The 25,948-nt window shown below is 43.1% G+C and overlaps 1 protein-coding gene across 50 annotated transcripts in view; it reads left to right on the plus strand.

Moving 5' to 3' along the window:
* l(1)G0196 (inositol hexakisphosphate and diphosphoinositol-pentakisphosphate kinase) overlaps positions 1 to 25,948 on the plus strand; it is a 63,669-nt gene that overhangs the window by 36,084 nt on the left and 1,637 nt on the right. For 5 of the 50 annotated variants that reach the window (XM_077627023.1, XM_077627031.1, XM_077627021.1 and 2 more), the window contains exons 16-29: positions 65 to 177; positions 2,563 to 2,638; positions 4,383 to 4,524; positions 5,394 to 5,641; positions 8,253 to 8,395; positions 9,837 to 9,951; positions 10,045 to 10,152; positions 11,688 to 11,807; positions 15,904 to 16,041; positions 18,198 to 18,348; positions 18,592 to 18,657; positions 19,336 to 19,446; positions 24,633 to 24,689; positions 25,134 to 25,223. In XM_077627023.1, coding sequence (XP_077483149.1) covers positions 65 to 177; positions 2,563 to 2,638; positions 4,383 to 4,524; positions 5,394 to 5,641; positions 8,253 to 8,395; positions 9,837 to 9,951; positions 10,045 to 10,152; positions 11,688 to 11,807; positions 15,904 to 16,041; positions 18,198 to 18,348; positions 18,592 to 18,657; positions 19,336 to 19,446; positions 24,633 to 24,689; positions 25,134 to 25,223 — 1,678 coding nt within the window. Of the gene's footprint in view, positions 1 to 64; positions 178 to 2,562; positions 2,639 to 4,382; positions 4,525 to 5,393; positions 5,642 to 8,252; positions 8,396 to 9,836; positions 9,952 to 10,044; positions 10,153 to 11,687; positions 11,808 to 15,903; positions 16,042 to 18,197; positions 18,349 to 18,591; positions 18,658 to 19,335; positions 19,447 to 24,435; positions 24,541 to 24,599; positions 24,690 to 25,133; positions 25,224 to 25,948 lie in introns of all 50 variants that reach the window. The other 45 variants (XM_077627008.1, XM_077627011.1, XM_077627012.1 and 42 more) reach the window with 16 other exon arrangements.

Here is a 25,948-nt window from a genome sequence, read left to right on the forward strand (position 1 = left end):
AGTATTTTTTAACATAGTAGGTCTATGTTGCTCGCATAAAAAGAAGCAATGTGTTCTGTTCCAGGGTCTTCTGGCTCTGGAAGGTGAACTGACGCCAATACTTGTCCAAATGGTTAAATCTGCAAACACTAATGGGTTGCTGGACAATGATTGCGACTCCAGCAAGTATCAGAACATGTGAGTTCCTTTACATGCATGTTGAAAAAAAGAATCGCATTGAACACAACTGAAGTTGTGTGTCGTACCACATGGCCTTGTCCATTGAAATGCTAGCTTAACTGAGTGACTGTACTTGCTGAGCATTTATCCAAGTCCACCACGTTCAAATGAAATGTTCATTCTGCATGATTTTTTTTTAAATTTATTACTAGTGAAGGTTATTTATAGCAGTTGAAGAAACCATTCACTTGCCAAAGAACATTGTTCTTTGATGAGCATATGTTTTTTTTTTTGAGTCTAGATGCTTCTTCCTTGCCAGGCGGAATTTTATAGAACCTTCGACAAAGTTATTTATGATCTTGCAGCCTGCTGTAGATGCAGATGTTGCACGTTAGTAAAAATAACGGTGGCACTAGCTGGGTGCCCACTTGCATGGTAACTGGCTAATGCTAATTGTTTTGATAAAAATGTTTTAACATGTGGCATGAAAATTTCACTTATATTGAAGGGTGTGCATAAATTAAGGGCTGCCCAACTTATATGGATACCAACAGTTGCAAATTTATATTGTACTCATACCGTCCAGGTGAGGGAGTTTCTGTTGTGCAGCTGCTTTAATAGGCACTGAAACTATATACTAGAAGAAAATGCTGCTGTACACGATCATTGCTTATTATAAATTGAACAGTAAAGAAGGATTTTGTTGTCTTTGGATGCTTGCTTGCCTCAGAAGGCTGTGCCTACGATGTTTCCTTTATCATTTCAGTCATCCAAACCAACCATGGTACAGTATATGAGGCATAAAAATGCACTTCAGTACCTTTCACCTAGAGCTCATTTTGGAGAGATAACTTGGTGCTTTTGTTACTCTGTCTCTTTACATTTAAGTGACGTAGATTTATGAGGAATAGTTTCCTGCATAGAATTGTCTAGTAATCATATTATCACGTAGATTTATGAGGAATAGTTTCCTGCATAGAATTGCCTAGTAATCATATTATCGTGGAAGCACTGTGCACTGCAGTTTTAACATTGGACTCTGAAAAACCAGTTTAGGCCTTTCTGTTTTGTTATTTCTTCTGCCTTTTAGTCTATGTTGATTGGGTTGAAGTTACAGGCACTTATTTCCATTTAGTATGTGGATCACATGTGTTTGAAACCGGATTTGGCTAAGCAGCAATCAGAAATAATTAGTGCTCATTACGAGTGCTTGAGAGAATAAAGCAGCCAGCAAGGAAGGCTTCAAACGCCACTAAGCTCCCTGTGCATGACATTTGTGCTATATGTGTTGGCAAGATGGAGGCAGTGGGCAGTAGTGGCATGTAGCTTTTGCACTCGCCTGAAGGCTCTGGTGTTCTCTTTTTACAGCAACAGCTGTTGAGCGCCAATTCCCAAGTTTCGCGTAGTCGTAGTAGTAGTAGTAACCAGTGGGTGCATGGCCATGGGAACAGCTTGGAGGGTAGTTACTGTGGAGGGAGGAGGGTAGGACGAGAGCGGAGGACTGAGTAACAGGTGGGTGGTTACAACTGAAACCATCGGCAGGGTAGTTACCATGGAAGGAGGAGGGTATGGCGAGAGGGTAAGAAGGCACAACCAGTGGGTGGTTGCCAGAGGAGCCACCCATACAGTAGTTACCCTGGAAGGAGAAGGAGAGTTGCAGTAGAAGGGGAAGGTATGGGATGAGTGTAAGAAGGTGTAACCAGTGGGTGGTTACCATGGAAGGAGAAGGTTATGGTGAGAGTAGAAGGATCGTCATCAGGAGGATGGTTACTCTGGAAGGAGGAGGATATTTCAAGAGCATAGGAATGCTCAACTGGAAGATGGCTACTATGAGAACCACCTGGAGGGTAGTTACCCTGGAAGGAGAGGAGGAGTGGCCACTGTGGAAGCAGGAGGGTATGATGAGAGCTTAAGCAGAGTGTGGTTACCGCAGGAAACATCTGGAGGATGATGGTTAATGTGGAAGGAGGAAGGAGAGTATGTTGACGATAGAGGAATGTAGCATGGTTCATGTGTGGCAGCTGCTGCAAAACACGCCTTCCAAGGAGAGGGCCATCAGTGGCGTCACGCTTCTAGAGCAGCGGACAGGAGAGGAGAGCTAGTTGAAAAAGAAGTATCTGTGGAAAGCTAAAAGGAGCGCTCTAGAACTATAGAGTTATGAAGTTGCCTTCATATTCTCTACCTCAACATTTTGTGAAATATAAACCTTAACAGCTGTCTCTGAATCTCTCGTTACCCAGTGGTAACCGTCCTGTGACTTTTTTATGCCCTGTTATCCCCTGTGCATGCTTGTGTGCTGTAGGTGAATTTGGGCTGCATATCCCTGACGTCTCTGTACGTTTTCGGGCCGCTGACAGCCCCAGAAAACGCATGCTTTTGACAGTGTTCTTTAAACATTGAAAGTCATTACAGGGTGAAACAAAGACTGCATGAAGCATTCCAGGTGGACCATGATTTCACAGAAGAAGACTTTGAAAAGGTAAGGAGATGTGATTTTTGAATAAAGCTTGCAAGAGTTATCGGTCTGGCTTGATGCCAAGAGAAGTATTAAGCATGGAATGCTTTGGTGTATACAAAGTAAGTATTATATTATTTACTGATATCATTTATTGAATATTGCTAGAGGTCCTTTGTGGCTGACAACAATGGAAAGGCATCATGTAGTGATTTGCAGATGAGGTGAGATCCTGACAGTATTCTGGAAATCACTGAGTTGTGCACTGTATACGGCAATCCCTGATTTTACTACCCCCAATGAGGCTAATAAGCATTCCACACTGACCAATAAGTTTTTTTTATACTGCTATATGTATTTTTTTATTGTGTCAGTATACAGTATAGCGTTTTTGAGCCGGTGCTTTCTCACCACTGTAATTACTGGTGGACATGCAGTAATTGCAGTGCTTTCACCTGAAAATGGCAATTTGCCACCGGGTATGTCCTGTTGCACATCATTTCAACATTTCAGTTCATCATTGTCGAGGTTCTGGTGGAAATTTTTTTTATGCACTTGGTCTGTCATTGACTTCCTGTCATAGAGGGGAAAATAAAGCAATTTTAATTTCTCTGCTTCTGGTTATTATCAACTTACACAAAGCTGTGAGGACATTGTATTTTCGTTGGATATTTTGATGATGCTTTTTGCTTTCTTCTGAAAACTAGTTTGCCAAGGTAGAAGGCAATGTAAAAACAAGAATGTGCGTTGCTTCTGAATATCCTTTCTTCACATGCAGGGTGTGAAAAGCCTTCACCTTATAGTGGAAACAAGCCACCTCAATTAAGTGGGGACGAGGCAAATAAAATGGCCAGTTTGGTCAAAATTTTCGATTTTCTCATAGCGAAATTTATAGCGAATATTCTGCACAAATTTAGGAGACGACGTTTTTTATGTGCATTCACAAAAGCTGTGAGCAAATCGTGCTTGTGATGGTCCCAGCGCATCGCAAGTGATGTGGATTTTAGATGGCGAAGTACCGCCATCTTAGTAGCATCATGAATAGAAGCGATGGGAAGATCAGAGCTTCCGTTGGTTGCAATGCTACATTTCTCTGCCAGCAACAATAAAGTATGAAAACGGGAGAATAAACTTCAAGGTTGATTTTCTCAGCATTCATTTTCTCTGTGATTACTGTCACTCATTCCTTCAGCATTTCGTTATGAATGACCCTAAAATTATTCTTTTTTTGTGTGTGTGAATGAATCCTGAGCATTGAGAAGTGCATCAAATCAGTAGATTTTTCTGTGCACTTGTGCAGTAGTTTTTGAAAGTTATTTTAAACATTTTTATGTGAATATGTGTGCTGCAGTTTTAACTTCTTTCTCTACAATTACTGGGGATCTTTAAAAATAACTAATAGATTTATTGCACAGAGCAGGCTTTGTGAACATGCTGATATAAAAACTTTGCACAATTTATTATTAGATATGTCACCTCGAGGACGACTTTACGGGGAGGTTAAATGTAATTACTCAAAAACTGCACCAGCTAGCTTAAAATAAAATGCAGTTCTGAAATGAGAATAAAAAGTTACATACCTGTGCCAGATTCGGTTACAATTCATGCACAAATAATGAAAATGATTTTAAGCACTTTTTCCCTCTTAAGCTGGTGTTTGTTTTGTTTATTTTGCTTGTCCTTTGTCTTGAGTGTGCTGGTGTGTTTTCATCATAAATTTCCACCAGCTAGTAACATAACCACTTTTTTTTCTCTTATTCTCTTGCAGCTCAACCCTACACATGCACGATCCATTCAGAATGCTCTGCAGTTCATCAAGAATCCCGTCAAGGCATGTCAGCACGTGTATGAGATCATTCAGGAGTTGATCAAGGCGATTAAATGCCGCAGAGACGAGAGCAAGACCCATGGTAAGTTGAGCTTGATGCCATATACCGAGTACTATTGTGACAACTGCCCTTGTGACTTACTTGCGTGTACCAAGGGCTCGGCCTCATGAATAAGATGTACATGTAATTGCCTTGGGCGAGGAAATAGCTAGTGCATACAAAAATATCCTGTGTCCAGTTATAGGCAATTGGCCCAAATAGCTATAACCTTTTCTATGACCATCTTTAGCTGCAGTTTCATACGGATATACTTTTCTATAGACAGCTAAAAACAGTTGTATGGTTCTGAAGCTATAGCCCTAGTGGCATAGATTTTTCAATAGCTGGCAATAAGCACCGCTTTGGATATGTATAAATGGTCATAAAATGCCATAGACGGACATAGCTTACCACAATGTTTTTCCATAGATGCCCATAGGCCTCATATATGGGAGTGAAAGCTGCAAGTTGAGAAATAACACTTGTACATAATAAAGGCATTAGGATTACCTGTCATTTTTGTTACGCAAGTACCCGTCTGCTCAGCTGAGGCATGCTTTTTTTTTCTAGCTGCCCAGGTTTCTAAGCTTGTTTCTTCCCACAATAGAGTTTAAGAGTGGGTTAGTAGGTGATGGCCTTTTTCTCTGTCCTACATTGTTCGCACAACTAAAAGGCGACAACAGCGGATGCAGGGCATGTGCCTTCAGCATTGTGTCATGTGGGTCCTGTTTTTGATATTGCATTGTTTCATTCATATAAGCCTCATGTTTCAAGAAACAAGATATACCTGGAGAGCAGCACTAGTAAGGTGCTTTAATTTCCATAGTTGTACAGCCGCACCCCTTACTCAGTGCTAATGGTGTGTGTATGTAGTGTGCCAGTGGATCATCTCCATTTTTTTGGTGGGAAAGGTGAGGGCGGCCTCCTCCTTCCAGTTCCCCTGTATCACGGGGAGACATGGGAGCTGATGCTGCGGCGCTGGGCCAAGCTGGAGAAGGACTTTAAGCTGAAGAACGGCAAGTTTGACATCAGCAAGATTCCTGATGTCTACGACTGCATAAAGTACGACCTGCAGCACAACCAGCACACCCTGCAGTTTGTGCATGCAGAGGAGCTGTACCTGTATGCCAAGGCTCTGGCCGATGTTGTCATACCCCAGGTAAGTCATCATGCACAATGCCCTCTGGCTATTCTTCCTTGGCATTATGCTAATTGACAGCTCTATGCTTTACTGCATTGTGAATATATATATATATATTTAAATCTCATTGCTAGTCTTTAACCGTATGTGTTGCAGAAATTTTCATCTCCCTGTTTGTTAACAAAGGCCACTCAAGCATTGCTTTTTTATGTGTGCCTTGACAGCATTGTTCACGACAGAGTCAGCTTGTCGACCACGCTTACTACTCTAGCTTCTGGGCAGGGCTCTGTAGTCACTTTGCTGCTCTTGGGCCATCACTTGGTATTGATGTGCTGCTCATTGTAGATGATAGGCTGTGGTAGTGGAGCAACGCTGCTCATGTTTGGAGAATAGTGATATTGAAACTGGTACAGTTGATGGAACAGCTTAAAATGGTAAATGTGGTTACTCTTTTGCTTACAACTTATGTACTCGCGTAATGGGCCCATTTTTTTTTTCCAGAAAAATTGACATCTGTTTGAGGGGAGGGCTCATTACACGGGGAAGAAAAGATTCAACAGATATTTTTGGGAGAGTTTAAATTTTATATAGTCGAGTCCACATATAACGGCCCCACTTAAGACGAATTTTCGCGTATAACGAACGAGACCTGTGGGACCATCAAAATATGCATTGTTTCAATGGCACAAAATCACACGTATAACGAACTTCATTAAGCCCTGCTGATCGGTTACAGCGAATGGACGGCGTAAACCCGTCGGCGCGATGCGAGATAACCTGCCTCCGACCCCTTTGTGCGCCCGGCGTGCAGTTTGCTTTTGCGAGTCTCATCGCAGGCGAATTGGTAGTGGTGGTGGTGGTTAGTGCTATGAAGGGAGAAGGGGGATACTGGTCGCGACGTATGTTGACCCTTTGGGCATCACTCTTGGGGACCAGGGGAAGGGGGGAAGGGGATGTAGTGGGGGGGAGAACTGCCTGCCCCTCCTCGCAGCTCCGCTCCCCTCTCCTCACTCTCTTGCAAATCCGTGCGTGGCCTCCGCGATCAACCACGCCGGTGCCGATCGCGGAGGCCACGTTCCGTGAAGCAGGCTTTCCGTGGGAGCCATGAGGTGGCTGTACTGACGGTCATGGACGCCCCTCATTGGTCTCTCCGCTGGCGCTGTGCGTCTGTATCTTTAGCTTGATTGGCTTGATTGCCGCCTGTGCACGTTGTGCATCTGTCTACCCCATCGCACGCTTTTGTCACTCTTGAGGTGTGAGCGTTTCATTGGCTTCGTTCAAATGTTGGGCCCTGGTTGTAATTTGGGATGGCGAACGGGAACGCCGTGCCTATTTCCATTGTATTCAGCGTTAGAGATGATAAAAGCGACCTGGGCGGAGGTGATGGCCACTGGCGAGCGGAACTGCTTCCGCAAAACCGGCTTCATCGACACACTGTCTGATGCCGAGCCTGTTGCTTCGGAAGATGACCAGCCCAGCAGCGATTTATGGCAGCGTGTCATTGACTCCGAGATGGGGGCTCATGACATTGGTTGTAATGATTTTATTTCTGTCGGTGACAACGGCGATACCGTGGAACCGTGCACGGATGAGGGCATCGTGTCTGAAGTGCGGGACGAGAGTGATGCGGAGGAATCAGATGAGGATGAAACTTAGGAGCCAGCATCCATAAGTACGCCTGTAGCAATGGGCTACATAGAGAGCCTCAGACAACTTGTCTATGCCAAGGGCCTCGGCGAAGAGCACGCTTCTGCTATAAATAAACTGGAAGCCTCCCTCATCGGATCTGCGTTGCAAAAACAGACGTCCATCACGGACTTTTTCGCAAAGAAAAAATTTTGTGTTTTGACAAGCAAATATCTTTAAAGCTGTGGTCCACTTACTACGAACTTCGGGATATAACGAACGGGCGCCGCATGACGCTCATGTTTGTTATAAGCGGGCTTGACTGTACATCCGCCCACCCACTGGCCCGCCGATCCGTCCACCCGTCATCAACAGAAGCATGTGGTCAGCACTTATGCCGCTGGTACAGTGCAATTCATTTAAACGATATTGAAAAAATCTGAAAACCGATTGTTATAATCGATTACCGTTATATCTGGACCTGCAAAAAGGACTCACCTATGTATTCCCCCTGCATGTAGATATTACCCCATGCATGTAGCCACCGCCACCGGTGCACCTGTCAAGGTCGCACAGCATCTTGGCACTGTGCCAAGTTCGCCAAGTGAGCCACCCCCACTCCCTACAGAGCTCCCATCAAAACGCAGGGATGTTTTGTTGCCATCTTGGCGCGCTGCCAAGGTCGAAACGGGGAAACATGCAAGAGATTCGCGAATGCCTAATAAATAAAGTGAATTATCAACCATCACGGGCTGAAACTATGTTTGTGTGATGCAGCGTAAATATGTAATTTAGTAAATTGGTGAGACAGTTTGCTACATAATTAATTTTTCTAGTTCATTCATCTAGGGTTCTCACATGAAACATCTTTGAAAGGCTATGTTTAATGTATACCTATTATATGTGATCTTGAGCATCTGAGGTCTGTTGATATTGATATTCTAGGTGGTTTTGGTATGCAGTAGTGCAAATGAAGCTCAGCTGAGGTAAACTTTTCTTGCAGGAGTATGGTCTGACCCTCCAGGAGAAGCTTACGATTGGCCTGGGCATCTGCACTCCGCTGCTGAAAAAGATCAGAGCAGATCTGCATCGAAACATAGACCCTGCAGCGGATGAGACTGAGAGCGTTAATCGACTCAACCCTCAGTAAGATAATGTTTACTGAACCTGCAGAGCAAAAAGCTTTCAGCTGGTGGAGAGAAACTTTTGGACAAGCGTAAAGAATGTAGAAATTGTTGCCATTTGCTTGCTTTTTTTAATATACAGCAAGCCATAAAGCCATAAAAAATGTTCTTATTTATTTTTGTATTTATTCACTTGGCACAATTCAGCAAATGACAAATTTCTCTCATTCTGCTTGTGACTGATCTTTTAATATAAATGTTGCAATGGTAACCGCCACGTTCACAACCATACTGCTTTTGAGTGACTGTTTATTGTGCTGGAGTGACTATTCTGTTGATGTGATAATCATTAATTCATAAGCTTACTTATCTGATTACTCAATCACACAGTACTTGACTCGAGTTGGAAACCCCGATTTCGTCACTTGTATGGCACTTGTTTGGTAGAAATATTTCTGTGGTGAGCATCCACATCAGCTTTAATGTTTTAATTTCTTTTCCCGACATTCTTGTTGGCAGTTGTGTGTCCTGAAAGCTAGTCTTACATGTGAGGCATGCATCAACTCAATACTGATTGCTCTTCTGGCTTCTCTGTGGCGAAACGTATTATTCCGTCTATTTTTTACTATGCAGTAGGCGCCACCTCATTTTCACCTCACGGGGCATAATTTCCTCACAACAGCCACCTTTTCACTCTGCCTCATCGTATGTTATATCTGAGACCTGTAGTCTTTTGTCAAATCAGCACAGCACTGGCCTGCTTTTGCGCTCCTGCTCTCTGGAAAAACCATAAGAAATATAGTACCATTTTGTTAACAAAGAAAGTAAAAAAAAATGCAGTGTGCAGATTTGCTCGCTCCAAAGGTCGCCCATAAATCCGCCTCTGCCTGATGACTCCATTGATGCTAGCGTGAATTATTAGATAAGAGGTAATAATAATGCACTAGCCATTTTCACTGTGCTAGCTTGAGTGTTCTGGCTTAACCAGTAGCCAGTGCCATTAGTTAAGCTAGTGTGCTCTATCTAAACTAAATAGGTGGCCTCCGTCACACTGAATATAAACCTAAACTTGCTTCTCCATTTGCTTGTTTATAAACCTGAACTTGCTTTGCAGATAACATTACTAGTCGCAATAAAGCGCGTAACCCTAAACAGCATCATTAATGATGCGTTTCCCTTCAAGAAGATGTGTTTAAATGGACTAAAGAAGCACATTTTGACCTTTCTGGACTCTGGTTTTCAGTGTGATCTTTAGGGTACCATTTTCTAACATATTCTTTAGCTTGTCAATGCTACTTCATTTTGATGCATAGTTGTAGCTTATGTCTGTCAGTATAACTGCATGACCTGGTCTGATTTATGAGACATCTCTGGTCATCAGCGAGCTTGGAAGGAAAAGCTGCATTAGGTATGGCTGAAATTGTCTGCAAAGAAATCACTGCTACACTGCTTCTCTTGTCCAGGTACTCACACGGGGTTTCATCGCCTGGCCGACACGTCCGCACAAGGCTGTACTTCACCAGTGAAAGCCACATCCACTCTTTGCTGACTGTGCTCAGATATGGAGGTCTGCTAGATGTAAGGAGACTGAATCAATGATTCTGCATGCTTGCAGGGAATCAGTGCTGTGACGCGTTGAAGAATTCTTTGCCCTTTTTTTTCTTTTTATAGGAGACCAAGGATGAACAGTGGCGCAGAGCCATGGAATACGTGAATGCAGTCACAGAATTAAACTACATGACTCAGATTGTGATCATGCTGTATGAAGACCCCACAAAGGTGAAGCAAAATTTCACTTCAGTTGATGTATGACTCAGAGAAGCCCACAGCCATCCTACTTGCGCTGTATACCAATGAGCTTTGCTTTGGAATGACTCATTATTACTTGCACTCTGGATCCTCTAATCTGCTGTCTTGGAAAGCGCAGCTTTGTTTTGTCTCGAAGCTATATTTTGTTACCTTGATCCCTTTATCTCTGCTGTTCTGGAGAGTCTAGCACCAGGTCATCAGCTTTGTTTTGTTTCATATCACATCCTTTTGTTTACTGAATCTTCCCATTTCTTTTTTTTTGAAGAAAAAGCCTGGCATTGAACAACAGCTTTGCTTCGTTGTGCGCCTTATTTGTTCCATAGCCTACGCCCCTGCATATCAGTTCTTGAAGGGACTGACAAGTTACCAGTATTGATCACTATACTACTATGGTGCAGATGAAAAGATCTTGCACCTTATTGATGGAATCAACTAAAATGTTACAGCTTATACAAGGAATTAGTTTTAAAATACATCAAGAACTTGAATTTTCATTCAGCAGTCAGTCTAAATTGTTGTTCTGTGGTGAAAGTTGGTACTAGTACACCATGTTGCTGTATATGACAAAACTTGGTTGCTGTCACATACATTTTTTTGCGTTAAAAATTGTGGAATTTTGTTACTACTTCCTTCTCTCATCCTTGTTTTATGCATTTTCTGATGCTAGAAAAAAATTGTTGAATATTGGCATTGCTTTTGTGCCGTCATGCGGAATCCTGAACAGAAAGGAAACATTCACAAGATGGCACTATACTTATCTCTGCCAGAGGTATTGCGTCTTTGAGCAGCATCATGTCAACATAGATAATTATCCATATGTGTGCTACATGCTAAGGACATTCGGCAAGGTTACTGCTTTTGTTTTTTTTCCAGCATTTCGCTTTTTTCCTCCCTTGTGGCAGCATGCAGGCACTGTTGCTCTCATTTACCATTGTTTCCAGCATTGGCTACATTTATGAAAGTTCCCACAGATAGGAAATTTCTTGCTGTCAGTCTAGATGTCATGATTTTTGCTTCCACTATAGATGTGTCTCCGATTTATGGTGTACTGAAGACAAAGGCTTCTTTTCTTACTTCTCAATTTTGAGAGGGAATCAAATGGATGGTTTAAAATACATATTCAGTACTGCTGTTATAGGAAATTACCTTTAAATTTAACGTAAAAAAAAGTAAGACAAAATACCTACAATTCCGGCTTCTACCACATGTATTAGTATTCCATACTGTGCTTGGTGTGATTTTGGCAGCCCCTTCCATGAACATGATTTTCTTTGTTTCATATTTCTCTAATTTTTCTAAATTGCTACAAAACCTGCCAGATGCCACATCTATAAGCATGTCTTACTCAAAAGCTCTGCTGGCTAGACAGAAAACTAGCTTGATACTGGCATAGTGCATGAGCAGGTTGTCAGTGCAGATAAACCTTTCTGCAGGCCTTGCTCGCATACTTGCTGGCCTTGTGTGGCCTGCACGCATCATTTACAGCTTGTCATTATTGTGCCCAGGACCAGCACTCAGAGGAGCGCTTCCATGTGGAGCTTCACTTCAGCCCAGGGGTCGTTTGTTGTGTCCAGAAGAACCTGCCGCCAGGCCCTGGGTTCCGCCCTCAAAGCCGCAGCGGGCCGGTGCGTAGGTCCGCAGCCTAGTCATCAGGGATCTTGACCTTGGACTTTGCAGTTTGAGGTTTAGTTTGTGTTGGTGGACAGTGCAGTTTAGGGTATTTATCTTTAAGCTAAAAGTCACTTTTGTTGTCAAGATCTATGTGTCTTGGGCAGTTTCCTACACATGCCTGTGCGATATGTGCCCACCACCCTTCATGTGAAAATCAGCATTGTAAATTATGAAAGGAAACATGGATGTAATCTTGATAGTTATCTGTGCTGAAATATGTAGGCCTTAATAATGCAGAGCTCTATGTGTATTTGTGGATATAAATGCTGAAATAAGTGAATATCCTCACCTCCAAATTTTATATCTTTGTAAAAATCTCAAGAAAACAATTCTTGATACCTCGAGCTTGGTACATGATAGCCTTAGTTGCTTATGCGCCATTAAACCCAACACAACGTAATAAGTGAATAAAACAGCCCCTAAGAAATTCTGCTTATAAGCTTAAGCTCCTTTGTGTGCAACTCTATGCTATATTGCACGCGTTATGTTGTAGACCCATGCGTGTTTAACTCTTTCCTTACCACGGGAAAACAAACACTTTCAGGGTAGTGTCCATAAATTTCTTTCACCCAATAATTAAAAAAATAATTATTGTAGCACACTGCAGTGTAGCAAATAGAATTCTCTTTTCTGTGATACAAAGAAAAAAAACGGATCATATGTTGCTGACAAAAGATTTTTTTCTTTTGTCGGCAACATATGACCCGTTTTTGAGAGACATGCACAAAAAGTCATAAAAATATTAAACATATTCAGTCGGAAAACAGGAGAATAAAAAATCTAGAATACATATTTCCTGTGTTACTAAGTCAAAAATGAGTATTCAAGGTTACAGAAGTCTTCCTGTTAAACTTTCCGGTCAGCAAAAAAATATTAGTTGGTTGCGTGCAGCACTTTGGGCTACTCCACAGTGCAGTGTCAAGCAGGACCCTGGGCAGTCTTGCAAACAGCTGCATCCGCTACACTGCTGGTGGCACGGAATCGTTCAGAACATGTCCGGTACTTTCACATAGGCCCTGAAAGCAGTGAACCTTCTTGACATCTTTCGATTGTTCGGGCTGGGAGGAGCCATCATCCCTGTCCTAACTCAAAGAGACAAATAGATGTCATCTTTCCGCACAAAGCTGTTGCTTGCACCGAGAGAGTCAAGTGTCAATGCTGTGAAATCGCAAGAATGCCATTGCTTCTGAGCAGGATCAGTGTGAGAAGAGGGTGTCACCTTGGGCGTAATGCTTGCATGATCACTTCGTGTTGACAGGCTTTGCGCGCGAAGTTTAAAAATACTCCCTCATGTGGCTGACGAAAAAAAAAAAAAAAGATTCTGAAAGCGAAGTACAGTCCTGTTGCAACATACTGATTGAGGGTTACTTGTCAGAACTGGCCCCGATTGCTCAGAATGGGGCATTTTGTGTTATTGCTCATGATTTGAATAGGCACTGTAAGGGAAGAGTTAACAGCAGCATGGCCAAGGACACCTTGAACATGAGCTTGTAAGTGCATACTACGGCTGCTCTTATTCTGGTTACAGGAGCGACCTCATTGGTTTGTTAGGAATCACTTGTCACACTGCTCTGCAGGTGTCAGGAGCACCATCCTGGAATTAAACAGACCAAACGGCAGGCTGCTGATTGACAGCAGCTGAAGTTGGGAAACCAGCTTTGCAAGTTGGGAAGTTGGGAAACAGAGACAGACAGAAACGTAGATGTCAGCAGCGAGATACATTGGTCACTTGGCACAATATTGTTTAGGAGCCAGCCTGACGAGGCTGTTCAAAGAGCTGTACATTAACCCTGTAGCGGACTTGAACGACCCAGGCTCTTCATAAGCCGACTGTCATTTCTGGCTCATGACAGAGTCCAGCTTGTCATGTGTTGTCTGGCACATTGTTTCCGGTTTCAGGCGAGTTGGGATTGTCCAAAGCATTTTTTTGTTTGCCAACAGATGACAGCATGAGTGCTACCATAAAAACCCACATATAATACAAGGTTTTTTTCAAGATTTTAACATGTCAAATTTCCACCTCGTATTATATGCGGATCTGAAAAATTTTCAGCCAAAATCCACTGTTTTGGTTTCGTTATTATCGAGCGCAATCAATACCAGGCATCCAGTGAGAGGACGTGCTATCTAGCGGTGGCGTAGGTCGGTAGTTTGTATTTTTATTGCATTTCACTATGCTGACCTGACCTCGCGACACCCAGAATGATCACACCTTGCATGCCATTTGCTTTGCTGCATATTACTGTTCGATCCTATTCATTCAGTTGGCCTATTAGCAGCCAAAGTATAGAAGCCGCAGAGTTTGCTTCTCAGCCATGTAGTGGCGCTCTTGTAGCATCCATGGAAGAGCTGCTATGTTCCAGAGCAGCAAGGATGAGAGGTCTTCTCACCTTTAGAGATTTGAAACAATGGTGATGCATAATGAGCACCACATCATGGCCTAGAATGAAACGTCTTGGGCTTTTTAAAAGACTTTGGCAGAAAATGTATGTACACCTGTGGTTTAGGGTGTCTTAATGCCAGTGCCACCATTCAGGGTGGGAACAAGGTTTTTATAAAGATGCCATTTTGGAAGAGTGGAGAGCTGAGCCTCTTGGTACGTAGGTCACACAGAATAAAATCAGCAGAGAAATAAAACTAGCAGAAGCATGATGATTGGTTATCAGGAACTGAAAGGTGTGGCAACTGTCTCACTTCTAGGTGGACACCTCAACTGTGCCATGAGGGAAGGGAGGAAGGCGGGAGTGAAAGAGGGAAAGAGAGGGAAGTGCCTTATAGTGGGGTTCTTTAACGTGCACTTTAACGTGTTCTTTAACATCGCACAGCTCACGGGAGCCTTTTGCGTTTCGCGTCCATCGAAACGCTGCCACTGCAGTTGGGTTCGAACCCGGGTCCTCCGGCTCAGTAGCCGAGCGCCCTAACTACTGAGGCTCCGTGGTGTGTTCGGAAGAATTGTTCTGTATCACCGCGTTTGCGTCCACTTCATTAGGCTGGTTTTATAATGTTTGACCATGGCATTTTGAGTCAAAACACATTTGCTACGCAAACCTAGGGTTCGAACAGCAAGGTTCTAAATTTTTAGTTTAAATAAGGCTTCGACACCTGGCAAGACTATTGTGAGAAGTATTGACCTAAAAAGCCAAGAATGCCACATTCCAATGTAATGCTAAGCCAGCATGACATTGCATCGCTACCTTAGAATTCCATTCGAGTTGCGTGAGTTGTAGCAAACAAATGGGCATGTAATGAAATAAAAGTAAGCAAAAAGCACTTGTTCTAAATATTGTGCAATCTTCAAATTGCATGCAAGCAGGCAGTTTGGTCGCATATTAGTTTGCATTCCTTTGTGTTTTTTTTTAAATGATGAGCTCTATGATCCCAATCAAAAATGTCAGTCATGCTTCAGGTAAATGAAAAAATGAAAATTGGTTTTTGGGGACAGGAAATGGCGCAGTCTCTGTCTCATACATTGGCGGACACTGTGCCTTAAGGGAAGGGACAAAGGAGGGAGTGAAAGAAAAAAGGAGAGAAGGGGTGCCGTAGTGGAGGGCTTCGGAATAATTTCGACCACCTGGGGATCTTTAACGTGCACTGACATCGCACAGCACACGGGCAGTGCCTTAGTGTTTCGCCCCCTCGAAACGCAGCCGCCTCGCCTTGATCGGGTTCGAGCCCGGGAACTCCGGATCGGTAGCCGAGCGCCCTAACCACTGAGCCACCACGGTGGAAATGCTGCTTCAGACACCAGCTCAATTTTGGTCGAGGTCAACTGTGATCATGACTGAAATTGGCTTTGTAGGAGTCCCAGGTCTGCATTCAATTCCATCCTGATTGGCTTTGCCAGGTTCGAAAATGCTGGTTTGACAGCGATATATACTGCTTGAAACCCATCTGAACCTACTATTCATGAAGGCTGCCAGGCAATGCAGACTGGTTGTTAGTAGGTTCGCAATGCATATATTTCTGCCTTCCTATTGGTCTCCTTGCATAGCAAGCTTTGCATTGTATGGCCTTACTTTAAAAAATGTGTTTTTCTTATTCTCTTGGCAGAGAGAAAAGTCGTCAGAAAAGGGTATGCATGGGGCAACCTCCCATGACCAAGGAGAAAAACCAAGCTGCATCGAGGAGGAGGAGGATGAGCTTACGTTTGAAGAGGAGGGGAAGTACGAGGAAGTATGGTCTGATCATGTAAGTTGGCTTTTGCGGGCGTTGGTTCCTTGGCTTGAAGCGAAAACAGCTGAACTTGGGTAGTATATCGAACTGGAAGGGGGTCGCAGAATAATTGGATATATCAGTTCGATATATAAAAATGGCAACAGATAAGCCTATCTGCAACCCAAATGCAAGAATACATTGCACCCACGCTAGTGACACTCTTCTTGCAGCAACGTGCTGCCTGCTGGCTTGCCTGCAGCACACTGCTTGCAAGGCATTGCTCACCTGCTTCGCATTGAAGCTGCTGCAGATGCTGATTTGCGCCTGTCCACTGCCTCTCATAAGATCTCTAACACGATTACCAGTACACTGTAAATAGAATTGTTGCTCATTAAAATTAAAGTACAGTTGGTTTCCGCTTCACCTCCAGCAGCGAAGTATGCTATATGCGAAAGCCTGGTCAAAGGCCTCTCCCATGTCTCTCCAATTAACCCTGTCCTTTGCCAGCTGCGCCCACCATATCCCCGCAAGCTTCTTAATCTCATCCGCCCACCTAACTTTCTGCCGTCCCCTGCTATGCTTGCCTTCCCATGAAATCCACTCCGTTACCTTTAAGGACCAGTGGTTATCTTGCCTTTGCATGACGGTGATGTGGCATGGAAAATGAGTACAAGAAACTAAAGGGCACCCTCAAGCACACCACACGTTCACCTCATAATGCGGTTTCACAATGCCCAGCTGTTATGACAAACCTCTGATAAGATGAACAAATTTTCTGGTCCCTTCAAGTTCATCCCAAAGGAAGTCTACTACACATTAGGTTAAGGGTGCGGTACATCTCTTAAGAAGCATGCATAGAGGAGTTTGCTATAGGAGCACCTGTCAGTTGAAAAAGAGTGATGACAAGAAAGCGCACGTGGTTCACTTGACCAATCCGGGACTGGCGCAGTGCATTTTGTATCGATGAGTTCTGCATAGTGTGCACAAAACAAACTTCGCTGGGGCGCAGTGTGAGCATACATAATGCTGCCAAACACAGTGGCTATCTGCCGCCAGTGAATAAAATGAGAATTAGTTGTCGGGGAAAGGAAATGGCGCAGTATCTGTCTAACATCTCGGCGGACACCTGAGCCGGCCAGCCCTAAGAGAAGGGATAAAGGAGGGACTGAGAGAAGAAATGAAGAAAGAGGTGCTGTATTGAAGGGCTCCTCTGGAATAATTTGTGCTGACGTCGCACATCACAAGGGCGCCTTTGCGTTTCACCTCCATCGAAACGCCGCTGCCACGGTGTCCTTTTTACCACATTGACATCACTGTGCTGCACGCCAAGTCGGGGTGCCATCATGCTCTGCAAGATGGTGCATCAGGCATTGAAATGGTCTGTTAAGCACCCTAACACTTAATTCAGGCTCACATGCCTATTATAAGCAGTGTGATGCTGTATTATCAATTGAACTCTGGTGTTCGCTGTTTTCTGGCATCACAGCCCAGGTCTTCGAATTAACCTATCTACCAACTCAAAGTATCCAGTTAAATTTATATTACATATTACGAGACTGCAGAAATTTTTTGAATATCTGGGATTTTGAACCGGTGTAGAAATATTGAGGTCCCACCATATGTATGAAGTTGGCAACTTTCCACAGGATTTTTTTTTTTTAAAGAGGCTCTCAACAACCCCTTTGCAATGGCAAATTAATACATTGAATGCGTAGAGCATGTCACCATGAATATCTTAATCAGTTTACACGATCCTACACATGGACCAAGCTGCGCAGCACATAGTGGTCACAAAAAAAGTACACAGTGCACTTTTCTCTGTTTCTTGTGCCCTGAGCTGCAAGTTGAGAGAAAATGGTGAAGAGAATTGAAGATAGTGTTAATTGCAGCTGATTATTGTTGCTTTAATTTCTGCTGTTTTGTTTCATCCTTTTTTTTTGTGGTAACATTGGTTGTAAGATTCTCTACCTATTTTCGTTTTAAGGTGTTCTCAGTGACTGATGAAGAGGTGTTTTATGGCTCCTAAAGATTTAATTCGAGGCTCTTTTGTTCCAGTGTTGAAATAAAGGAATAGCTGCTATCTCCTGGAGGCAAATTACTATCTTCTTTTTTTCTATTTTCTTTGTCGTGTGTTTTTGTCTGCTGCACAAATGTATCAAATGTAAACTTTTCTTTTTTTATGTATGCAGGAATCTCCCACTATCCTAGATGATGATGCCAGCTCAAGAGCAAGGGCGTCTCCATCAAGAAGTTCTATTTCAGTAGTCCCTCTGTTCCTCTCATCGCAGCCAATACCAATTGGAAAGGTTTTACAGTGCACTGCTATGGAGGCGGGTGAACGTGAGTTCGCTTGTTATGCACTTCTGAGACCAGAGTTATCTATTTTTGGTGACTTTCATACTCTTGACCCCGCCAATTGTTTGAGAAGAGTTTCAGTGAGCTGATCTATTTTAGCATTAAGGATCAAAGACCAAACTAGTGAGAACCTTTGTAAGGATGTGGAGTTTTCATTGTGTTTTGCAGTATGTACATTGTTTTCTTTGCAACATGTGTTGCAACTTGTAGCTATGTGTTTTATTGTAGTGCACGCTAGAGCTGTCATCACCGCACCCAAACCTGCAGCTACCCATTCTGTTGCCACTTCAAAAGGTAAAAAGTCTGATGTTGCTTCAAAAGATGTGTATCTGTATGTACGTGTGCTTCTGTGTGTGGCCTCGATTTGTACGTCCTTTTGTGCCTTAAATGCGCGTTGCAATACTGAAATGACTTTATGGCAGTGAGATTCATGAGAGGGTATTTAAAGCTGTAGCATGTCGAATGTGTGACTGACATTCACCAAAATAACTCTGTGTCACTGAGTAATACAAGTTGTGCTGCAGAACCAGTTTGTGGGACATTTTTTCAGAATCTGAACAAGAAAAAAAGTCTGTGCAGTACACTCAATTCATTGCATGAGCATCTGGACCTATGTGTTGAAATAATAGGTTTCCTCTGTTTCTGTTCCATTATCGTCTACCCGGCATAGTGGCCAATCGGTGATAGCAGGGGTGGGTGCTTGCCCAGCCAAGTGACAAGGGGCGTAAATCAGATTTAGGGTAGAACAAAAATTTGGATAGAATCGTTAATTTTTCTGGCCCTCTACTGCAAATGTTACTTGGTGTGATGCATGGTACTCTCTTGTCACCATTTTCAGAGCTTCTTTCGTGAGCTTTGCTGTGTGAGTGATTAGTGCTGTTCATGTCGGGTAGCTTAGTGCGTCATGAGGTGGCAGTTAAGCATTGCAATAACACACCCATCATTTATCTGCACGCACTTGCCTCTAAGCAGTGCCCGGAGATGAGCGTCTGAAGCTGTACCCAATTGTACGATGCAACTCGGACAGCCAGCGACCAAGAAGTTTGGACAGTGATGCCGCTGAGCCTCCGAAGGTGGACAAAGGTGAGCCAGACTGGGTGACCACATCACGTATGCTCTCAATGCGTCTGCGCTGAATTGTTCTTCGATTCAGTTTGCATCATTGTTGTTGCTTTTCAAGTTGCAAAAAAAGAAGTTACAATGTCCACTCTTACTAGTGCTGCATTCAGCATGAGCTGAGCCTCAAGGCTCTCAGTCTCGCTATGGGCACAACAAACTTTGTACCAGTTCTAAAATTTAAGTCTGTATAGTGCATTATGCTATCCCCCCAAATTATTGCCACTTCCCTGATTTTTCTCCCTTACGTGTTAGCTTTAAATCACTAAAAACAAATATAGATTAGTCACCTTGGGCAATTTTTTCAGCACTTTTCTTGAGCCCTCAATTTTAGTTTAATGTTTATCATATACTATGCTGGTCAATTACTGTTTTTCCTTAAGGTTTGACATTGTACTGGCCGCTTATTAACAATATTTTTACACTTTTTTTTTTGCATGCATGTTTACATCTGAGTTTGCTTCCCTAGTGCCTCAAACGGGTACCTGTTCTGTGGCTCTGCTGCTATTTGGCATGCCAACTGCTGCTGCTGCTGCCGCTTTTGCTGCTAATTTATTTTTTATTGGGCTTTTTATCTGTGTCCTGTGACCCAGGCATCTACTGCATTTTTGCGCTTCCAAACATCTAACATATTGCATGCTTATGTGATTGCAGACTGTACTACATAGTGCTTTTTAGAAGGACGAATTAGAAGCCCTTTATGTAGTGATTTTGCATGGCTTTCAGTTAAGCCTTATTTTAATGGAGTGGCTTTTTTTTTATTACTGGCATTGTTCAAAGCTTTGTGCAGTTCCAGTCTCGGAATGATTCCCTTGTTATCTGCAATTCCCTAATTTCTAAGCTCACTGTTTTGAGAAATGTTATCTACTATGCTCACTATCTAACTTGAAACGAGCAACCAAGTTGAAATGAATTCGTCTGAGCCAAGATCACTTCTAGGCATAGCACTCTCAGAAGGAGCTGCGAGCTCACTGTTCACTATAATGTATGCATTAACATGCAAAGAAGTTAACTTGGGTTCCCCAAAGCCTAACAGCAAAGGTGACCATTTCTTATGAAAGCACTGCCAGAATGCTTGGCTTAGGAAAGTGCTGGCTGAAAGATATAGCTCATTGTTTTTTCTTGTGATCATTTTAATTGTTTGCAGTTTTTTTCTAGTATGTAAACTATGCCATAAGGGTTTTGCTAGAAGCAATTTGTGCCAATAAGCAGTTTTGTTAGGATCAGCTGCTTTGCATATAACAGTTAATATTACTGGCTGCCTCCTCCACTTCAAATATATGGGACTGCCCGCCGTGGTGGCTCAGTAGTTATGGCGCTCGGCTGCTGACCCGAAAGACGTAGGTTCGATCCCGGCCGCGGCGGGGGAATTTCTATGAAGGCGAAATTCTAGAGGCCCGTGTACTGTGCGATGTCAGTGCACGTTAAAGGGGCCCCGAAACACATTTTCAGTGCATTGTTATGGCCGTTGGTTGCATAGAAGAAGTTATAGTGATGCTATTAGCATCGGTTGTACCGCTTATACTCTGGTTTTTAATATTTTAATTAGCTCGCAAAAACAAATTCATGGCGCTGACGGTGTCACCATATAGTGGCGATTTTTAGCATCAGATATGACATCACGGAGGGCGAGCTTTATGATTGGACAAAGAGTAAATATACTGCAAAATTGTGTTAATAACTAGAGATACGTTTTGTCAAGTTTTTTGTTCTATATTACATTAACAAAACCAACTTGTTTGCCCTAGATAAAAGCACTGTAAAGCAAGTAAAACAAAAATACGCCACTAGAGGCTCTGGCTACTTTTTGCATCGACGGACTTTGCGCCTCTCTGTAAGCATCCTACGACCTAGCACTAACACTTATGGGTACTCTCTATGTATCTGAGAGCGGCTTTGCAGAGTTGATCCGATCGAGCCATTGCACTCTATAAGCGTTCGTTTCGGTCCCAAGGAATGATGCGTTCAGTTCACATTTAGCAGACAGTGCGCATCGTCAGCTTGTGGAGGATCACCGGGCGGCGGCGCCAGATGGCACCGCGTTCCCGTCAACAGCGCGTGCTCCTTGCTCGCCGTAACCAACCAGCGCTCTAGGGGCGATGGTTGGCGGTAAGCAGTAGCGGTACGCGCTATGCTAAATGTGTTTGATATCTTGCGCAGGCTGTCACAGCGTCGCAGTATTTCGCGCTCGACATGGGATCCATAAGTAAGGGAACGTCACTAATCAGTGTTCCCTTCTGCACCGTCGTGGTGACGACGAGGCATCGCGGGGTCAGCTAGGGGTTCACATGGTTGTTGTAACCATGCAAATGGCGCCGCCAGCCTTGGCATGAACGAGTTACAGAAAACAGGCAACCATGGAGTGCAAACTTCCGCCACATGCTAAAATAGGCTGTTTTGATTGGTTGCACAGTGTGTCGTCATTGGGAGAGTGAAATGGGAATGGGAAGCTGCGCGAAAATAGAGTTGAGGGCAGCATTTTGTTTGCTTGTATTTTGAAATTTCTTCATTGAATAACTCCCGTTCCTATGCATCGATTTCCGTAATTCTTTTTGAGTCAGCATCTGCGCGACATAAAGAATCCATCTGAAGCGTAACCGGCATCCGTTCAAGCGGTGTTTCGCAGCCCGTTTAAAGAACCCCAGGTGGTCGAAATTTCCGGAGCCCTTCACTACGGCGTCCCTCATAGCCTGAGTCGCTTTGGGATGTTAAACCCCAATAAACCAAATATATGGGACTGCAATGGGCCCTAAGCACCACTTGAAATGAGCAATAAAAATTGAACGAGTCTGAGTTTGCAGGATTTTACGCTTATTAACAGCACAGGTGGTTAAAAAAGCACGATAAATGGTTATGAGATATTATCTAAAGAAATATTGAAAGGAGGTGCTTAGTGCTGCCTAGCATTGCACGCATAGACCTAGCTGCATCATTTCCAACTTCGTTGGCATACGCTGGTTATAGTCTCTGCCCTTGGGGTAGCCTCTGCATGACTATTCAAAATGTCAAATTCAACCTTTGTGTGTCACTAGCTGAGAACTCTGCTTTGTGGAAGTTTGATAACTTTGGGAACAAACATTTTAGTTGTTAAACTTTTGTCTGATTTCACTGAATTTTCTGTTTGATTTATGGCAAGCATTTTATGTTTAAGGAGTTTAATTTTTACTTTCTTTTTTTCGCTTAATGTGGCTGTGAAAAGCCAATGTGAAAATAATCCAGCTTACAAAACCAGCAAATGCATGTGTAACTTTCTTTCACTTTTCATTTTGATGTGTGATGCAGTAGGCAGTTTGTTGAGACATAAAGCACAATTTTCAGGCACATACTTAGCTAGCACACTCTCCTTTGTAATGCCTGAACATCTGGCTCTCAGTAAATAGTTATTTGTTACCTGGTAATTAATGGGCTTAATAATTAGTGATTCTTGCAAGTCACAGCCTTAGCTCTTTTTGCATGCAGAAATATTGCATTATAAATTGCTGGACAGCAGTTCAGCTCAGCAGTCATTCTTCATAATATTACACAAAGAAGATGTCTACTGGTACATTTGCTTGTTCCTTGCATTGTGCTTGCACCCATGCAAGTAGATACGTGCATTTAGTGCTTCATGCCTGACAGCCAGGCTAGATTCAAACAGTGTGCAAAAGCTGCTGCATCACCTTCTGTATATATGTGCCAACTGTAGCACTGTGGATGAAGGCTGGCCTCTCTCAAACTCCAGGTTCAGTTTCCACTCAGATTTTACTTTTTTAAGGTTGATGGCATTTGGTGCCATGTAAGTTATATTAAATGCACCAGTTTAGTGCTAAATAGTGAGAGAAATGGTATGTCTATGCTGACGCAAAGCAACAAGGTGCAAAATTTTGCTCCTTTTCAAACTAAGTGCTATGCGGGAAAGACATGGAAACCTTCCATCGTTTTTCTTCGTCTTCCTTTGCCCAATGTTTTCCCAGGATGAGTGGTAGCAGGTTATTTCTGTCAGAAAGTTATGCATTGCCACTTTAAACAGCAAAAGTTTACACAAGGCGTGGGTGCGGGAAAAAAAATAATTTTAGCGCAGTGACGTAAGCCACTTGCCTGAAATGTCTGCAGGCATATGAAGTGAGGTATGTGCTCCTTGTACTGGTATCAGCATCATGCAACTGGGTCTTGAGGCAGGGCAACAGTAAATTTTTTCCAGAGTGCATACATCCCATAAGCTCTTGCTGCCAAGTTTAGTATTTGTAGACAACAGCGCAGTTTGAGTTTGCTTCATATCGCCCAAACCGGTGCCATCATTAGACTTCTTGCTACCAAATGCTGCCACTCTATGATGTTTGAGTGCAATCTATCTGTGAAAGTCTAGGCACGAGAGGCATGCACATCCATCGCCTCTGGCAGTATGACAGCTTGTAAGTCTAGGAAATCCCCTGCTGTTATCAGTGTGCTTGACATAAAGTTGTTGCATTCCAGGTGCTCAGGGAGCATTCACTTTGTTGGTGGTTGAAACCTGGTGCGGCGCTTTCTATTTTTTTCCATCACCGTGTGACAACGCGTGCTGGCAGTTCACGGCTTGCTGTGCCCAGCAGAGCACCATACACCACCCATTGTACTCCAGAAGATAACGTTCTTGTCCAAGTTCTTTTACCATCCTTTCCTAGTTTTGCTGCCTGCTTTTTATTGTTTGCGTGCTGCTTGGCTTTAGCCTCTTTCTTGCTGTACTCACTCTTTGTTGCATGCTTTTGCTCTTAATTCTTGTCTATCAAGCTAACTGCATGGTCTTGAACTATATCTTTTGTTTATTTGTCTGTGATTCTGTTTCCTCTGCAGCTGGAATAGCATGGCTGCAGGTTCCATTCTTCTCACTGCTCATTCTTTGCCATCAGCATTTTTCTTGTTCTCTCTTTGCTTGCAAAGGGTATTTACTGTCTGCTTTCTGTCAGACTTGACTTCTTTTTCTTTTGGTGTCGAGGTTAGAGCGCCTCTTCTTCCGCAACGACGACACACTAGTGCATGTCCGGGACTTTCTTTGCTCATCTTCTGTTCTCCATCACTGCTTCGTTTCTGGATACTTGGTGAGAGGTGTGTGGTGTTCTTCTGGTTGACCAAAACTGTGTGCCTTTGTTGGTTCTGTGCTTTAGATGGCTTTCACAGGCACCGTCATTCTGTCCCAGGGCAATTGAGCTCCTATCTGAGGATTTGCAGCGTCGCTGACCTCCCTAAGGTCTTTGGTGAGTGTGTTTCGTGTTTTCTTCTGCGTGCCACATCAGTTACTTGACATGCTTAGCTCTTGCATGTGTAAAGTTTGTTGTGTTCATGCTGTGTGACTTATGGATGGTCTGCATTCTTGCTCTGTTGCTTTTTGTTGAGCCAGCTTAAAGGCAGTGCTCAGTGGAAAGGAGGTATGTTGTACACTGTGCCCCTCTGTTTGAACAGGAAGCTGGCAGCTTTTGTTCCCGTAAGAATGGCTTTTTAAAAAAAAAATTTTGTCCCTTGATCTGTGTGTTAGAGAGTAGCATACTGGCATTTTAATGATGCCAATTTACCTTGTTACAAGAGTGCTTCTCTGGTGGCATTGGAAGGATAGGTCTTCTTGCTGTGCATTCTCTCCAGTTGGTGTGTTGCTTAAGTAACAGTTGAGGCCTGGAAACATTCTTGTCTGAATTCATTTCTAGGTTCTTCTGGGAGCCTGTTTAGTACGGCAGTGATCAGTGGTTCTTCCAGCGCTCCAGACTTGAAAAATCTCTTTCCCACTGCTGTTGCTGGTGAGGACATTGTCACACAATCCTGGGGTCTGAGAAAGTGGATCTTCTATAGTAGTCTTGTTAAAGTGGTATTACTTTCTTTTTTTGGTCCAAAGGGGTAACTTGTGAACTGAATTGTATGCACTCTTCAGTGCACTTCGGCAGCTATATAACCATGTGCCTATGGTGTGTATGTCTGCTCGTCACGGGAGCCAGTGCAGTGATCTGACAGCTAAACTCTTTGTCTGTTGCTGATTATATATCTCAGTCATGTTAGCACATCTGTCGGGACCAGTCCTAGACACTTTTCGTCGGTGGTTCTCCTGAAAGCAATTTCTAGCTTTGGTGTGGCATCCTTGGAAAGCATTCTGCATTGTACACGCCACAGCATAGATGGCACTAAAAGGTAGTTTATTAATGGGAAATTATTAGATGGCTCATCGACACTGAAACCCATCATAGCCCGAAAAGTGGCGGCACTACAAATCTCGTGCTTGGTCGACATGGTGTGGCAATCAAAAGCAGGAAAATGTTAACCAGTAATAGTCAATACCAGTACTTACACTACACCAACTACAAATGAATTGAATAGAATTAAAATAAAATTGAAATAGAATTCGAATGGAATTAGATTAGCATTAGAATAAAATTGGAATGGAATTGCAATGCTTTTTCATTGTAGATAAGTTTCTTATGTGCCCGCAGTCATTTTTTGTATTTGTTTATGAATATAAAGTTAAGAAGAA

This window comes from Amblyomma americanum, chromosome 6, assembly GCF_052857255.1.
Source record: "Amblyomma americanum isolate KBUSLIRL-KWMA chromosome 6, ASM5285725v1, whole genome shotgun sequence".
NCBI classification, from domain to species: domain Eukaryota; kingdom Metazoa; phylum Arthropoda; class Arachnida; order Ixodida; family Ixodidae; genus Amblyomma; species Amblyomma americanum.